This window comes from Petromyzon marinus, chromosome 12 (assembly GCF_048934315.1).
Source record: "Petromyzon marinus isolate PM22_M1 ecotype Great Lakes invasive population chromosome 12, UKy_Petmar_22M1.pri1.0, whole genome shotgun sequence".
Taxonomy (NCBI): domain Eukaryota; kingdom Metazoa; phylum Chordata; class Hyperoartia; order Petromyzontiformes; family Petromyzontidae; genus Petromyzon; species Petromyzon marinus.
This window is the reverse complement of record NC_133678.1, coordinates 1,999,765-2,017,424: the sequence shown is the minus strand read 5'-3', so window position 1 is coordinate 2,017,424 and position 17,660 is coordinate 1,999,765. Positions and strand designations below refer to the sequence as shown.

General features: G+C 49.2%; 1 protein-coding gene across 2 annotated transcripts; it reads left to right on the top strand.

Moving 5' to 3' along the window:
* Nucleotides 1–289: 289 nt before the first annotated feature.
* Nucleotides 290–13,560, top strand: ATP6V1C1 (ATPase H+ transporting V1 subunit C1). Of its 2 annotated transcripts, none has more exons than XM_032953039.2 (13): nt 290–430; nt 3,940–4,076; nt 4,198–4,265; nt 5,103–5,188; nt 6,205–6,299; nt 6,974–7,065; nt 7,188–7,286; nt 8,024–8,092; nt 8,620–8,712; nt 9,641–9,734; nt 10,403–10,500; nt 11,080–11,206; nt 11,737–13,560. In XM_032953039.2, exons 2-13 carry the CDS (start codon nt 3,945–3,947, stop codon nt 11,830–11,832), a joined length of 1,149 nt encoding a protein of 382 aa, XP_032808930.1. In that variant the 5' UTR covers nt 290–430; nt 3,940–3,944; the 3' UTR covers nt 11,833–13,560. The 2 variants fall into 2 exon arrangements, with proteins under 2 accessions (XP_032808930.1, XP_032808931.1); XM_032953040.2 differs by having other exon boundaries at nt 312–430; nt 3,944–4,076.
* Nucleotides 13,561–17,660: the final 4,100 nt, after the last annotated feature.

Sequence of the window (17,660 nt, the reverse complement as noted above, 5' to 3'; positions counted from 1 at the left end):
GCTTGAGCCAATGCTGAACTTCCAGATGTTTATAGGCAAGGACCGGATTCGACATTTAGTGTCTCATCAGCAGTGTCAGGCTGCGCTTAAGACGCCAATGCTGGACTGTCATATTGTGTACAGGGTGGTCCAGATGTCTTGTGATCCCCATTTAATTCATGGGAGGGCGGGGTCGCGAGACATCTGGACCACCCCACCGCTGTACACGAGAACGGCAGTGCAGATGAAAACGCAACGCCACTGGACGCGATGACGATCCATCGAGCGTGATGACGTCGCCTCGTCGTGACGCACCACGTACGCGGGTGAGGAGGTTACGTGGTGGCGGTGGTGACGCAGTCACGCAGAGGCTGGGTAGTCACGAGACAGCGTCAACACGAGAGGCCCCCCCACAGCCAGAGCCGGGCTCCTGTTAGCCCCCCACCGCCAGGTGAGCCCCACTGGTGAGGGTGAGGTGAGGAGACTAGTGAGGAGGAGATGGTGAGAGAGCGAGACGGCTCGGGGGGGACGGGCGTGAGGGAGATGATAAATGAGGTGAGGTGAGAAGGTGGGTGAGGTGAGAGGGTGGGTGAGGTGAGAGGGTGGGTGAGGTGAGAGGGTGGGTGAGGTGAGAGGGTGGGTGAGGTGAGAGGGTGGGTGAGGTGAGAGGGTGGGAGGTGGTGAGGGAGACGAAGGGAGGTGAGAGGAGGGTGAGGGAGGTGATAGAGGCGGTGAGGTGAGTCGGGTGTGCAGAAGGCAGGTGAGGAGGGTGGTGGTGAGGGGAGCGAAGGCGAGAGGGGGGGAGGTGAGGGAGAGCGAGGTGAGGGAGAGAGGTAACGGTGAGGGAGACGGGAAGGTGAGGGTGTGAGAGGTGAGGGTAATGGTGAGGAAGGCGAGGGGAGCCAGAGGTGAGGATAATGGTGGTGAGGCTAAAGGAAGCTGAGGGAACTAAAGGTGAGAGTGACGACGGAGAGGGAGGTTTGGAATGAGGAAAATGAGGGTGAGTGAGGCGAGGGAAGCCAGGGGTGAGGGCGGAGGAGGTGAGGGTAGTGAGGGTACGAGAGATGAGGGTGAGGGAGGTGATGAGTAGGAAGGTGAGGGGAAAGTGCAGGTGAGGGAGGTGGAGGGAGGAATATGGTGGTGAGGGAGATTATGATGAGGAATGTGTGAGGGTGAGGAAAGTGACGGGACTTTGAGGTGAGGGAATGATCGTGAGCTGAGTTGGAATGGTTGCGGGCCGCAGCGTCGGTGTTGCCTGTCCCCTCTGCCCGTCTCGGTCGCCCCCACCCGGCAGCAGCGACAGCTCTCCGCGCTCTGTGACAAGTCGCTGTCGCGGAGAGAGACTCAAAAGGAGTGTGAGAGCTGCGGTGAGAGTCTCTCTGAGAGCCCAGACTCTGTGACAAATGAGAAAGTCGGCACCCTGACAGCAGGGATAAGGGAGGCTGTCACGAGTGCTGGGAGAGGGAGTCTCTTGAGAGAGCTGGGTGACAGTCTGAGTGCTGGGAGTCTCTTGAGAGAGCTGGGTGACAGTCTGAGTGCTGGGAGTCTCTTGAGAGCTGGGTGACAGTCTGAGTGCTGGGAGTCTCTTGAGAGCTGGGTGACAGTCTGAGTGCTGGGAGTCTCTTGAGAGCTGGGTGACTGTCTGAGTGCTGGGAGTCTCTTGAGAGCTGGGTGACAGTCTGAGTGCTGGGAGTCTCTTGAGAGCTGGGTGACAGTCTGAGTGCTGGGAGTCTCTTGAGAGCTGGGTGACAGTCTGAGTGCTGGGAGTCTCTTGAGAGCTGGGTGACAGTCTGAGTGCTGGGAGAGAGAGTCACTGAGAGAGCTGGGTGACAGTCTGAGTGCTGGGAGTCACTGAGAGAGCTGGGTGACAGTCTGATTGCTGGGAGTCTCTGAGAGAGCTGGGTGACAGTCTTGATTGCTGGGAGTCTCTGAGAGAGCTGGGTGACAGTCTGAGTGCTGGGAGTCACTGAGAGAGCTGGGTGACTGTCTGAGTGCTGGGAGTCTCTGAGAGAGCTGGGTGACAGTCTGAGTGCTGGGAGAGAGAGTCACTGAGAGAGCTGGGTGACAGTCTGAGTGCTGGGAGTCACTGAGAGAGCTGGGTGACAGTCTGATTGCTGGGAGTCTCTGAGAGAGCTGGGTGACAGTCTGATTGCTGGGAGTCTCTGAGAGAGCTGGGTGACAGTCTGAGTGCTGGGAGTCACTGAGAGAGCTGGGTGACAGTCTGAGTGCTGGGAGTCTCTGAGAGAGCTGGGTGACAGTCTGAGTGCTGGGAGAGAGAGTCACTGAGAGAGCTGGGTGACAGTCTGAGTGCTGGGAGTCACTGAGAGAGCTGGGTGACAGTCTGATTGCTGGGAGTCTCTGAGAGAGCTGGGTGACAGTCTGATTGCTGGGAGTCTCTGAGAGAGCTGGGTGACAGTCTGAGTGCTGGGAGTCACTGAGAGAGCTGGGTGACAGTCTGAGTGCTGGGAGTCTCTGAGAGAGCTGGGTGACAGTCTGAGTGCTGGGAGAGAGAGTCACTGAGAGAGCTGGGTGACAGTCTGAGTGCTGGGAGTCTGTGAGAGAGCTGGGTGACAGTCTGAGTGCTGGGAGTCTCTTGAGAGCTGGGTGACAGTCTGAGTGCTGGGAGTCTCTGAGAGAGCTGGGTGACAGTCTGAGTGCTGGGAGTCACTTGAGAGCTGGGTGACAGTCTGAGTGCTGGGAGTCTCTTGAAAGCTGGGTGACAGAGTCTTCATTGCTGGGAGTCTCTTGAGAGCTGGGTGACAGTCTGGTTGCTGGGAGTCACTGAGAGAGCTGGGTGACAGTCTGAGTGCTGGGAGTCTCTGAGAGAGCTGGGTGACAGTCTGATTGCTGGGAGTCTCTTGAGAGCTGGGTGACAGTCTGAGTGCTGGGAGAGAGGGAGTCTCTTGAAAGCTGGGTGACAGAGTCTTGATTGCTGGGAGTCTCTTGAGAGCTGGGTGACAGTCTGGTTGCTGGGAGTCACTGAGAGAGCTGGGTGACAGTCTGAGTGCTGGGAGAGAGAGTCTCTTGAGAGCTGGGTGACAGTCTGAGTGCTGGGAGTCTCTTGAGAGCTGGGTGACAGTCTGATTGCTGGGAGTCTCTTTGAGAACTGGGTGACAGTCTGAGTGCTGGGATTCTCTGAGAGAGCTGGGTGACAGTCTGAGTGCTGGGAGTCTCTTGAGAGCTGGGTGACAGTCTGATTGCTGGGAGTCTCTGAGAGAGCTGGGTGACAGTCTGAGTGCTGGGAGTCTTTGGGAAAGCTGGGTGACAGTCTTGATTGCTGGGAGAGAGGGAATCTCTTGAGAGCTGGGTGACAGTCTGGTTGCTGGGAGAAAGGAAGTCTCTTGAGAGCTGGGTGACAGAGTCTTGATTGCTGGGAGTCTCTTGAGAGCTGGGTGACAGTCTGAGTGCTGGGAGTCTCTTGAGAGCTGGGTGACAGTCTGAGTGCTGGGAGAGAGAGTCTCTTGAGAGCTGGGTGACAGTCTTGATTGCTGGGAGTCTCTTGAGAGCTGGGTGACAGAGTCTTGATTGCTGGGAGAGGAAGTCTCTTGAGAGCTGGGTGACAGTCTGAGTGCGAGAAAAGAGACACACTGAAAGTGATGAGAGAGACAGTCTCTCTGGGAGAGTCTTACGGAGGCCTTGTGTGAGTCGTACTGTATTTGTGTTACTATCGCAACCGATTACTGACCAATACAAAAAGGGTTTAAGATAATATATCAGCTCTGTTCTGACATGTGCCACTGGACGGGTGGTAATGGGCAGGACTTGGTGATGTCAATGCACGCTGGGTTGTGGCCTGTAGGGGTTTCCCACCTTCAGAAGACAGCAGAATGTGTGAGGCAGCCCGTAATTTTCAAAGGAATCCGAGTAATCGACCACTCACACATTTCTCACTATAGTCCACTTAATCGACTAATGACCTGATGCCAATCCCCCCCCCCCCCCACTGCATGTCTCTCGCAGGCAGAATGTCGGAGTTCTGGCTGATTTCGGCCCCGGGCGACAAGACGTGCCAGCAGACATGGGAGAAGCTGAATGCCGAGACCACACGCAACAACAGCCTCTCGGCCAACTTTAAGTTCCAGATCCCAGACCTCAAGGTGGGTGGTGTCCACCGGGGTAGCGGTGACGGCTGCGGTGGGCCAGTTGTAAATGGTGTGGTCGGTGCACAAAGGTGGTGTTGGTGAATTGGTGACCGGTAGTGCGTGCATTGTGATGCAGGTGGGCACCCTGGACGTTCTGGTGGGCCTCTCCGATGAACTCGCCAAGCTGGACACCTTTGTGGAAACGTGAGTTTGTCGGTGAACAGGCAAAGACAAACGTCCCCCCCCTCCCCGTATAGCGTTTGACAGACTTTTGGGGCAAGTGCTGCTCGCCGGAAAAGGGCACGAACGGGGTAGAGTAGCCTGGTAGTCAACCACCTTTATCTTCCTCTTTCTGATGTGTATATTGCACCAGTACTCCGTTAATGTTCATTCGACCTAGTGATGTTAGCCATGTCCGCCAATCATATTGCAGTGTGCTAATCACTATACCACCGCTCCACCTATCCATAGTGGACAGGCGCCTGCCCATGCATACACACACTCTCCACTCATCACTCATTACATAATAAATTGACATCCAGTGCCTGTGGTGTGCTGTATGAACATTCACATTAGTCACCTCAGCACCAACTGCCACCTCCCACCAATGTATTGCACGTAATAATCTTGATAATAAATGCCCTTTACCCAGAAAAGCATCAATAAGTCGCTACTATATATATTTTTAAATGCAGTACGCATACATTGTGATGTTTGGCTAATTCCATTAATGAGTGTTTGACTTCACGTGAGAGGATACCAAAGTGCCTAGAGAAAACCCAAGCATCAGAAATGATGACACGCCAAGTTCTATACAGGTGGATTCATGAATCCATTCACTGTACTTGTATATACTTTTCACTTTGCAACCCAAGCCTACACCACCTATTCCCAGGCAGTCTCAAATTTAATTACTCATGAGGCCATCTGTACTTCTGAGATTGACGTGATTGGGCCTTTCAAGGTGTTATGGTCGTATGCAGCCCAAGGTTGATAGACTGACAGGGATGGTGTTGTGTGTGTGTGTGTGGCCCTGTGCAGCGTGGTAAAGAAGGTTGCTCAGTACATGGCCGAGGTGCTGGAAGACTCCCGTGACAAAGTGCAGGAAAACCTCCTCGCCAACGGAGGTGAGGATTGGAAGTTTACTGGCGAATAGCGCCTGAGCACAGCTGCTGTTGAGGTGGGGGGGGGGCAACCCCTGCAGCAATGAAAAATGATAGAGGAGTTGTTAGTAAGTAAGGACTTGTCCCTTGCTTTTTATTCGACGCGTGTGGGGCGATGGCGCAGCCATCGATCGAGGGTCGAGTTCGAACCGTGTGTGATCGGCATCGTGCTCGCTGAAGGTGTTGATGCCTTCAGGGAAGTCGTGTACTGTATACGCAACTGTGCACAATTCTGTGAGTAACTTATAACTGCTTGCCATTACTTATTGCCAATTATGGACTCAGACAATTGTCCTATCATCTCATGCTACACAGTGGCAGTGGGGGTCGCAAAATGCCGATTACTACTAATAAACCCCAATGATCCGATCGAAATTAGGGATTTCGATCGGATCATTGGGGGGGCACGTGCCACCCCACCCCCCCCCCCCCCCCCCTGGCTCCGCCAGTGAATCCACTGCTGTATGAAACCTTCCCCAAACCGTCCCCGCCTCTTACTGTCCTGCAACGTAACGATCCACATAGAATTTGCACACGAGTTTATTTCATTGCTCCGCTCCACTGTTGACCTCTTCTTGTGTGCACCTGTGGCGCTCCTCCGTCGTTATTGTCGACGATCGGTCGTCATCCCTTCTGGCGATGTGTCCCAGCTCACTTTTCCAAACAGTCAAGATTATGTCTTCAACATGCATGTGTTCTTTTTCGTGAGTAGTAATATTTCTTACTGGTTTGAAAGCAAGGGTATATAGATAGATCAGAAACTCCTGCGTGGTGGTGAAACGATTGGGTACCGTCGAGAGCTTTCGTCTGAGCTGAGCACCGTGCCTCCGAGTCGCGCTTGAACTTTTTCTTATGTTCGAAAAATTGTGCGTGTTATAAATAGTATGTTATCATTATTTAAGAGGTGCATTATGCATTATCTACTGAACTTCACTCGGTGCCTGCTTCACATGTGTGTGAAATGCGTGATTCTCCCACAGTTGACCTCTTCACCTACGTGACACGCTTCCAGTGGGACATGGCCAAGTACCCCATCAAGCAATCTCTCAAGAACATATCCGACATAATAGCCAAGGTAACGCATGCAGTACCCGCTTAATGCCTTGCTGCTGCAGAAATATTTCACAGGGAATCGGCATCGCGCATATGCATGAGGAAAGCAGGCACGGGGATTGCATTTGTGCGTTTCACGTTATTAGTTAATAATGTTATGGAGCTTGTGTGTGTTCAATTTCCGGCCCCGCTAAAGTGTGTTTTAGTTGTATTCTGCTCTCATTCAGGAAAAGGTTTTTTAATACCTCCACTCTAAGCAGTGTACTCCAAAAACCCAGCTACATTGCTGATACACTGTTTTTATTCTACATTACCATGTACATTTTCTGTATCCTGAATAACGGGGCATTTGATAACTATATACACACAGGGCTTAATTTTTCATCAGATATGTTCTGGCTCACTGGTAAACTGTAGTAGGCCTTGAGAGGTACGGTGGGAAGCGTAGCGTAGTGGACTATATGTATGGTGTATGTATGTTTAACTTCTTTTGCACCATACCATAAGTAGCCAACTGTGCTAATTGGATGTGGTGTGTTGAGTGTTGATATGTTTTATAGGTTGCCAAACCCGGACAGGCTCAGCTGGAAAATTAAGCCCTGTATGTATGCCACAAGTGCGTGTGATTCATTGTGCGCTGTGCTTTGTGGTGCTACGCGCGCCCATGTGCGCGTTTGCGTTGCGTGCGTCTCTCAGGGCGTCTCTCAGATTGACAATGACCTCAAGTCTCGCGCGTCCGTGTACAACAACCTCAAGGGCAGCCTGCAGAGTCTTGAGAGGAAGAACACGTGAGGCCCCACACACCGTGTCGCCTGCTCACCGCTCCCCATCTCCATCAGATTCTCGTGGGAAGCGGGTGGTCATATGTTTTCAGCCTCGCTCTCTGTGTGTCCTTGTCTTCTGGGTGCAGTGGCAGCCTGATGACGCGTAGCCTGGCTGACATCGTCCGTAAGGAGGACTTTGTCTTGGACTCGGAGTACCTCGTCACCCTGCTCGTCATCGTGCCCAAGTGCGTTACGGCACCGTACATGAATAAATTATATTTCATTGTGGCCTTGCAACAAGGCCAATGTTTACGAGGTCTTCTGTAGGGCAAGGCTTTTTCTTAAAGGTGGAGTTGGGCCTCTGTGCGCCTTTATCTGCCGAGTATAATGAGTCTTTCTCAAGTGGGGATGTATTGCTGGATGCTTCTTTGCAAACCTTTCAGCGGTGCTTGGAGTTACATTGAGAGGACAGAAAGAGACACACATTCAGCAGAAAACATCAGCTAGAGACGTCGTTATAACTGGTAATAAACGTACGCAGGCTTGGATAGGACATGTTGCTAGAAGGGACGGTTGCTGCTGGTCGAGGCTAACGACGCGAGTGGCAGCCGAGAGAGGACATCCACTGCGAAGATAACGAGTGAAGACATCGGCGCATGTGCAGCTGTTTGGTGGATGAGTACATCGCAGGGCTGTAAGAGATGGCAACGGCTCGGGGCGGCCTTTACCCAGCTGTTATTTGATCATGGCTGATGATGATGATGAAAAGAATCAACAGTCTATATGAGCGGACAACCCATATACCATCTCGTCATTGTGTCTGTTTTTGCCAGTGTTGAGCCTCCATAATAGAGGATTTTTTGGGGGGTTATTTTTTTTGGTTGAGCCTATTAATGATCTCAAATCACTTCATACAATTGTGCCCTTTAACACCGAACCTCCTTTGCTGAAGTCTATTTTATTTCGAACCGTTGACCCGCAGGGCCGCATACACTGAGTGGAACAAAGTGTACGAGACGCTGACGGACATGGTGGTGCCACGCTCCACCAAGTGAGTCTCCCTTCGTTGTTGCAGCGGTGCGCTCACCTCCGAGGTCAGCTAAAGAAGTTCGAAAAGACGTTCGGGGTGGTGACATGGCCACACGGCAGCGCGTTTTGCTGCTTATTGCGTAGGTTGACGTTTGAGCCGAGTGGCCACTGGGTAATACTCAGTAGTGTATTCACCATAGATACGCACCATTTGCTTCACAGTGAACATGACAGTTCCTGTGAAATTGGTGTAAAAAGTATGCCTTGTGTACCAGAGTTTTGGTCCAAATTTTACAAAATTACCAAATTACTTGCTTAGGAAAAAAACCCGCTAGTAGACTAATGCACATTTACAGGCAAGTGCTGCATCCAACTTGTGCCGCATAGGGACAGCTGTCACTGTGGGTGCCCTTGGCTCTAAAATAGCAGGGCCTTTAGAGCACAGTATTCAATCCCAAGTTTGCTTTTAATGAAGGTCCTCCAGTGAGTATAGTGGGCTGCTGTGTGGTGAGTGTAATGTGAGTACCGTGTGTTGCTGCTGCTGCCTAGGTTGATCGTGGAAGACCAAGAGGGTGGTATGTTCACGGTCACCCTGTTCCAGAAAGCTGTCGATGACTTCAAGCACAAGGCGCGTGAAAGCAAGTGAGAACATTGTGGATTTGTTTTGCCTCTTTAAACAATCTTTTTAAAGTCTTTGAACTACGGTTGAAAGCGTTAAAAGAATAGCCCTGTCCGTCAGTCTGTCCTTCTGTACTATCTGTAGTATGGGTGCATGATAAACTATCGTGAAGAGGATGCAGTATAAATTAAATTCGTGTACAAAGCTTTGTTGCTGTTGGGGAATTACCCGATGAAAAAACTGACCGAATTGATGAAAGGGCTGGCCAAAATAACAATAACATGGATAAGCCTTTTCAGCCAAGGTCATTACGCCATGCACCATGTGATGTCATTTCATTGTCTGGCTCACAAGGTAACGTTATTATCGCTGATTAACATTTCCAAGGACATTTGCATGCTGGAGAGTGTTCAGTTTTGTTGCCAGAAAAAAGGGGAAAAAACCTATTATTATATTTTGGTACTGGCAAAGGGAGGCCTCATGATGTAGATGCTTACCCCGAGCCCTCATTACTCTGATAATGCGTTGTCTTTGAGCTGTGCGCCTTTTGGCGTCATCTGGTCAAACACCGTATGAGACCAGGCTCTAAGGAAAGCTGTCTCTGGTGTGGACCAATCAGTTTCAAGGACAATACATAAATGATCAGAGTGTGTTTTTGTTTGCATTCTGACCACAGGTTTTGTGGTTAATGTAAACATGATTCCTTGTAAAACGGTTTCAGTTTTGTTGCCAGAAAAAAGGGGAAAAAACCTATTATTATATGCACATTTATTTGTATTCTTAACACTTTTCTTAAGCCGGTCTTGTGTTATGATACTACCCGTAGTTCTGATGGGAGTAATATTAATGTTGGGTCTTGCATATGTCGGTACGTGTCGTGGTTTTTTGAGGCTCTTTTTGACGCCCGCCCTGTCTTTCCCTGTCGGCTCGCGCTGGGACACGGGGACCCAGGTTCACCGTGCGGGAGTTCCAGTACAACGAGGTGGAGCTGGCAGCCGACAAGGAGGAGATCACGCGCCTCGCCTCCGACAAGAAAAAGCAGTTTGTATGCTCGTGTGCACCCACAGATAATAAAACACAAAGATCCCCCCCCCCTTGTAGCCTTAACAGACTGTTGGGGCAAGTGCTGTTAGTGAGCACCTATGCAGGCTGGCGAAGTGCACAAGGGGGGGTTGGTGTGGTCAACAACACATCTGGTAGGTTTAGTCTCCCCAGTTCAGATGTGTACACACTACACCAGGTACTCATTGAAGGTTGAGTCGACCTAGAGGAGGCCCAGAATCATTACCAGTTTGGAGGTGTGCCACTTGTGCTGGCCGTGGCTGGGAAGCAAACTTGGCTCGCTGGGTTTATAGCACAGTACACTAACTACGATACCACCAACCGTGATAATCGCACCTCTGATTAGCGAAAGGAGTTGTACATATATACATACAATCGCAAAGATCCCCCATATAGCCTTTAACAGACTGTTGAGGCAAGTGCTGTTAACGAGCACCTTTTTAAAGCAGACACGGCGCACAAAGGGTTTGGTGGCACAATACCAGACCACTCGTATGCATGACAGCCCCACACTCTCTTCCCACACACATTAAGTTCAAAAACGATGGGAGTCGTTCACGTAAGTAATTCAGTTCTTGTTTAATGAGTGTGTTCGCGCATGTGCGTTCACTTTCACGCGCGTGTTCACGTGCGTGTTCACGTGCGATTCAGGGTCCCTTGGTGAGGTGGCTCAAGGTGAACTTCTCGGAGGCGTTCATCGCGTGGACGCACGTGAAGGCGCTGCGGGTGTTCGTGGAGTCTGTGCTCCGGTACTCCTCCCCCCCCCCCGGCGGCCCACCCCCCATCTCCTAGCCAATGCACTCGGCAAGACGCGCGTCGCATTACGAGCGCACACGAGCCATCGTAGCAGCGGCTGCAGTCCCTGCCGAGTCGTTGCCCGTGTCGCAGTTTGGCGATGGATTAATCCGATGGAACATGGATGGCTTCTGGAGCACAAGATGTTGTTGGTCAGTGCCGTGATGCACCATGCAGGATCTGGGATCTGCGGTGAGCGGTCCATGTTTCTGGCAGATGAAAAATCATGAAATGTTATTAATTCGCGATTTTTGTGCAGTAGTTGGAAATAACATTGCAGTGAAAACATGAGGATGTAGTCAATGTAAACCATGTAAAAAATGCACATCACTTCTGGGTAATGATTCATATTACCTCCTAAAAATAATGTTTTACTTGTCAAAATCATTGGTTAAATTACTAGAAAGATCCTAACCCTTATTTAAAGCACAGGTTCAAGCAGGACGTACTTGTTACTGTATGCGACTTAGCCAGCGGTTAATATGTAAAGCATTCTCATCGGGTGCCCATGAATGCCTTGTTGCCGTGTGCAGGTATGGACTCCCAGTGAACTTCCAGGCCATGCTGCTGCATCCCAACAAGAAGATGGTTCGCAAGCTGCGGGAAGTGCTCAATGGACTTTACAAGCACCTCGACAGCAGCGCCGCCGCCATCATCGATGTAACCACGGGGTCACATCAGGGCTGGGGGAACCCTTTCCTTACCGAGGGCAGAATAGGACTTTCGAATACCTTTGGTGGACAAAGACAAATATCTCCCCCCCCCCGTAGCCTTAACAGATTGTTAGGGCAAGTGCTATTAGTGAGCACCTATGAAGGCTGGAATGGCACACGACGGGGTGATGCGGCTAGCTCCACGCCCGGCCACCTTTGTCTCCCTAGTGGCGATGTTGACACACCGCACCAGGTACCCATTTGAGGTTGAATCGCACTAGGAGAGGCCCAGCACCAGTTTGGATAATCGTCACTACCATTTGGTGCCGTGAGTGGGAATCGAACTCGGGTCGCCGGGTTCGTAGCGCAGCACGAAACATGTTCAACCCTCCACCACCTAACAAAATGGTCTTGTTTGCAAATGCATCATTTATACATGCAAATGTATTGACCGTAGTCTGACCAGCTCCTCACCGGTGGCTTGAGAATTGTTCACGACTGAATTTAATGCCCTCAACCCTATTGTTCACTCCACAGGCGAGTATGGATATCCCTGGGCTGAACCTGAGTCAGCAGGAGTACTACCCATACGTGTACTACAAGCTGGACCTCAACCTGCTCGACTACAAGTGAATCCCTCAGCCTCCTCCCTCGTCACTGCAGTGAGCCCCGCCCTGCGTCTCAAGCCTCTTCCCCCCTCCCACTCCTCCGCTCCCCCGTGGCTCCTGCAGCCACACGTATAGTGCTGAGACTGCTCCTTACTGCGCATTCCCTCCCTATAGGAGCAGAAACCCCCCCCCCCCTCCATGTCCATTTCAGGCGGATTCAGAAAGCATGTCACCATCGCTTGACAGTAGGGTTGCCGTGATGGGACACTACGGTGTTCCGTAAGACGCTACAAGGTCCGTAATAATTGTATAGTCTGTTTTGCATATTGTCGTAATATCGTGACTATTGCTGATTCTTCATAGTTTAATTTTGTAAAAAAAATATTTATTAAGTAATTGACGTGATGATTCAAGTTCAAAACGAATTGCTGTTGTCCGTTAAATTGGTGCTTTGCAAAGTTTTTTTATAGGAGTAAATTAACGGCCAGGCAATTACATGACGCATTGTTTCTAATCACTTAATTATTGTGTGACTGACAGCATGTGCGTTTTCAGCATTACGGATTGTAAAGTTGCAATGATTATATGACTGACTTTCTGGTAGGCTTACAGTTGAGCGAACTACAGTTGACGAACTTTTACGTAATCTTTTCTTTGTACTGCCAAGTACAGCAAAGCACGACAACAGTACAATTGCATTGCGGACATACAATTGCAAAGTTTCGGGAAAACTGACAATACCATAATCGTCATATCATGAACCGTATTGTCAAAAAGCCTTGTTGTGAAAAATGATATCGCGGCCAACCCTTCTAAGCAGCATGCCTCCTGTAGAACACTCCTACTCCTGCCCCCCATCCCCGAATCAGCAGCACAACCCCTGTACCCAAAGCCCAACATTCCGTCACAGTGGGCTCACTGTCTGTAATGATTAACACTGTATTGCTGTGCTGCTGCGGCTGCTGCTGTAGGTGTGTTGTAATAAATTGGCTTAGTTATTGTCTTGTGCGTTCCATGTCAGGGTCGTCTTCGTGACTAGTGTTGATGTTTGATGTCGGAGAATTCATCTGTGCGTTTTTTTCCCCCCCTACAGCTCATTGCCCTGACCGACCATGTTGACACTCGATTGCCCTACCCTACCGATGACGTAAGCGGCAGGCTGCAAATTTGACCCACGTACCAAGTTTGAAAACAAACATTAGGCATATATATAAATGAAATACTTAAAAGAAATGGTATATCTTGAAAATCGGTGTGCAGTAAAAGTATGTTTTTTAAATGGGCAGCCTATCGGTTAAATCGGTAGCGTTGGAAACAGGGGCGGAGCCAGGATTTCAGGCCGGGGTGACATTCAACAAATGTTAATTTCAAGAATGATTAGAGAGTCAGGCTGTTGAACTAGACGCCATCGGTTGGTGACACACTCTGACAATGCAGTTGCACGGAGTCCGCCAGACCGAGTGTCGTACACTTATACGCAGAATGCCACCCCTGTCACCCCCCCTGGCTCCGCCCCTGGATGGAAAGGTTTGTCCGTTTTGGTTTTTTCATCAGCGTGCTGTTGGGAAATGCGATAATTTCACTTTTCATGTCCCAATGATTGCATTTCAATAAGTGACCCTGCGAATTTAAGTGACTCCCAAGTGTCTTGTGCCGGGATTATTTCACAAGAATTTATGTGGAAACAATTGTGTAATTTTAACCTTGAATGAAACGATTGTATTGTGGTCAAAATAAATAATAAACAAATAAACGCGACTGCTCATGTTATTTCAACAGCGTCCACACGTCAACTTAAGCGTTTTTCAGACAACTCGGCGGAACAGTGTGAGCTCTAACCGTAATTCAGTCAATATAGCTGCGCTGAAGAAGGGACATCACCTGAAACTTTGATTTAAAGCTTTCGTGACTGCAGTAATTCATATTCTTAGCTCTTTCGGTAAAGTCACGTTGAAGGGAAACAATAAAATAATAAAATATATATAAAAGAATAAACATTCTCACGACGTTTCGACCATAACACAAACGGTCGTCATCAGGTGTGTCGGTTTGCATTAATTAATTTATTTTTAAACGGTGTATTTATTTATAAAAAACGTCAGCGCCACGCGCAGCGATTTGGCAGTTTATTTAGAAGGACGAGTCCATCTATGTTCTGAAAAGAGGAGGGGGGAGACGAAAAAATTAATGTATGCTGTCTGAAAGCCACTGTAAGCGTGAACAATCAATTAAGACCTGAAATGGTTAATCAAATCTTTCCAATGATTGCTAAGCCAGAATCCATCTTCTCGGTTGAAATTGTCTCTGTGCTTGTATATGTGGATAGCCTCATGAACGAATCTCTCATGGTAGCCAGATGGCTTACAAAGAACCTCTGTCATGTTTTATATATATTATTTTATTGTTTCCCTTCAACGTGACTTTACCGAAAGAGCTAAGAATATCACCTGAAACGTCAAGCCGATGTACTTGTGTAGTGACTGAGTAGGAGGCACTATGTTTATTAACGGCCTTAACAGTTCACACTTTTCGATTTAAAGCTGTCGTGACTGCAAGGATTCATCTTCTTTGGTTATTTCGGTAAAGTCACGTAGAATGAGAATAAAATAATAAATTGATAAAATAAAATAACAATAATATTCTGTGGCTGAAACGTCGTGAGAATATTATTGTGTTATTTTATTTTATCAATTTATTATTTTATTCTCATTCTACGTGACTTTACCGAAAGAATCAAAGAAGAGTTCACACTTTGTAACTATGGTTCCCAGTCAGGACAGCTGGTAGACTGCCTGACTGGCGACCCCGAGATGGTGAAGATGGAGACGGCGGTGAAGACTCCAGCAGCACGACGGGGATCCCACTCCAAACGACAGCCCCGAGGTCCCCTCCCGGGGCCCCTCTTATACTGTCAGCGTGGCCTGGCTCCACCCCGGCCACGCCCCGCTTCTGGAATGTACTAGCGGGTAATCGATGTGCCCCTTCCGTAACCTTTCCACTACGTCCCTCTCTAGTCTATCACGTGACCAGTTGGGGCTGCTGTAGCTGCAAATCCCCTTACATGTCAGCAACCAGCGCTATGCTGCTAAGTGACCGATTCTATGTCACTACACTTGTAAGGATCAGCGTTAGGCAAACTGGCAAGATTTTATCCTGTTTGACTGCCATCGCAGTCGCCCATGTTATTCAATTCTGCACTTAAGTCACGTTCATATAACTGTGATTTGATGAAATCATCTCCTTGAGAGTAGACACCACCCATGCATTGACACATTTGACACCACGCTTGTTATATAGAAAATTATACATCCGCTTTAGTAACTGAAAAAAAACATTGAAGGATTGGTTCAGTTTCAATGTGGAACTATTATCTATAGTTGTCCAATGTGTTTTCGGGTTGCACCCACCTGTCGTTCCTGAAAAAAAAAGTTTACATTTCTGAGCAAAAATTAGCAGCACGTTGAGCGAAACGTCTGAGCATCGCGCCAAACTTCGCTCGGTAAAACATGAGAGAGATATCCAGCATGTCCGCAAAAACCTATGCTAATCACATCTCCGAAGCCAAGCAGTGGCGAGCCTGGTGAGTGCCTTTGTGGATGGGATACAAACAAGTGGTCATTGGGCTGTGGGGTTACGTGGTGGGCAGTGCGCCACGGTGGCGAGATGTTAACTCCCTTGCCTGGTATGCAGGAGGTCGTCAGTTCGATCGCGACCCTGACGCCTGCTGTATATTTGGAATTTGCATGTTTTGTTCGTGGTAGCGTGGATTTTTCTCCGGGTCCTCCGTTTTTTCCCTCCATATTTATAAACGTGCGTTTATAATATTTGACTGCTATATATTTCCACGTAATCCACTTCGCTGAGCTATCATTTGTGGCCAGGTCGCTTCTGAAAAATAGATAGCTCAGCGGGCCTTACCTGGTAAAATAAAAGTTTAGTTTTACTTACCGACGACTAAATAGGATTTCAAATCTTTGGCACACTTAAGCGACTGCAAGATGTCCTAAAATTAGAAGCTGTGTTGCAAGGTCGCAAACATACCCCTCTAGTACGCGATTAGTGTAGCTAAGATGCAGTTTCAGTTTCATTTATTAGGTATAACCCTGTGAGCCATGCGGCTCTTGACTCGGGTGCAACCGCAACAAACAAAAACATGAACAAAGAACATCTTAAAATGATCACGCGCAACAGAAAAATCAATGAAAAACAGTTAAATCTTCCAGATAAAAGCACCGTATATCAACGCTGTGTGCAAAAATCCCAGTGGAATGCAAGTCGAACAATAACCATAAGACAATTTAGATTAAAGTTATCAGGCTAACTCTGTACTTCAACAAACATGGCTAAGCCAAACGTTTTCGAAATCACCAAAATAAAGCTATAAAAGCAATGTAAGTGATCATAGGGACTGATTCAAATTTAACAATAAACGATATACATAACATGTACGACCAAACTTTGCAGCCATAGCTGGCAGCATGAGTCACTCCATAACAGCAGGAGTCTTAGTAGCAGTATCAACATTTTTCAATGCACCTTTAAACATCAGCACACTATAATAAAAACTCAAGATTATACTTTGCAGCGGTCATCCGGAGCGATACATTTGATTTCAGGCCACTGAATAGCAGTGGCAGCTATGGGTGTACAGCTCCTCTAGAGCAGTTGTGAGTGAAGATCTCACAGGTAGCAGTGACGGATACATATCGTTTGTGGGCTGTTTGAGTGCTTGGCTGCATGTGATGGTGAACCTATTAAATAAGTCTTCGTGCCGTGTTAGGCTAGTGGGTAGTTGGTTCTCCACCGCCGCTCTCCCAGTAAACATGCAACACTGAGAAAAGAGGGGGCAAGCCTCCAAATGCAACTGCTTATAATGCAGTTGCATTTGGAGGCTTGCCCCCTCTTTTCGCCTGATGAAGACCTCTTGTGTTGCAATTGAAACGTCGTGGGGTTTTTTTGCTTTTAATGTATTATTTAATTTAATTCCTGCAGTCACGAAATTTTTAAGTCAAAATGCAACGCTGAGCCAACATTGGGCCAGGGTTGGTCCAACGGTTCCAACCACATGCCAACGTTGGCCCCACGTTGCATGTTTTCTGTGCTCATGGCATTGGCGCCATCTCCCTCTCTAACCCCACGTTAGCACCACGTGCAGAGTGACGACGTGGTAACGCGTCACGTCAGTGCAGCGCGCTTACGTCACTACGTACATCTGGCGCGTCGTGACGTCACGCGCATTGCACAGGACGTCATAAAACATGATCATAACAATGCACGTTCCATTTTCGGCCTGCATAAATGCATCATCTCTTCGCGTACGTGCATGATGTAAAATTAGTAAAAAAAAAGTACGATTCTCTGTGGCTGCCGCGGCACGTCACAACGCGCGCATGACGTCTACGCGCTGCTGTCACGCCCTGCGTCGTGACGTCACTAACAACCTCTGCGCGGTGACGTCGTGGCGTTGTACGCCTGACGTTCACCGCGCTCTGCCGTTACGACCTGCGTGACGACGTCATCGCGTCGCCGCACCGCCCTCCGCAATGACGTCCACATCCGTGCCCCTCGACGTAGGAATCCGCCCTGCGCACCGACGTCATCGCGTCTCCACAAACGTCCTGCGCGGTGACTGACGTCACGCCGTTGCGTGGTGTCGCGAGCAGCGTCCAATAATTCCGGTTACACTCGACCGTGCGCGCGACGTCATCGCGTCGCCGCACCCGCCCTACGCGATGACGTCAACATCTGTGCCCCTCGACATCGGAATCCGACCTGCGCGCCGACGTCATCGCTTCGCCGCAACGTCCTGCGCGGTGACGTCACGCCGTTGCGTGGACGGCGTCCAATACTCCC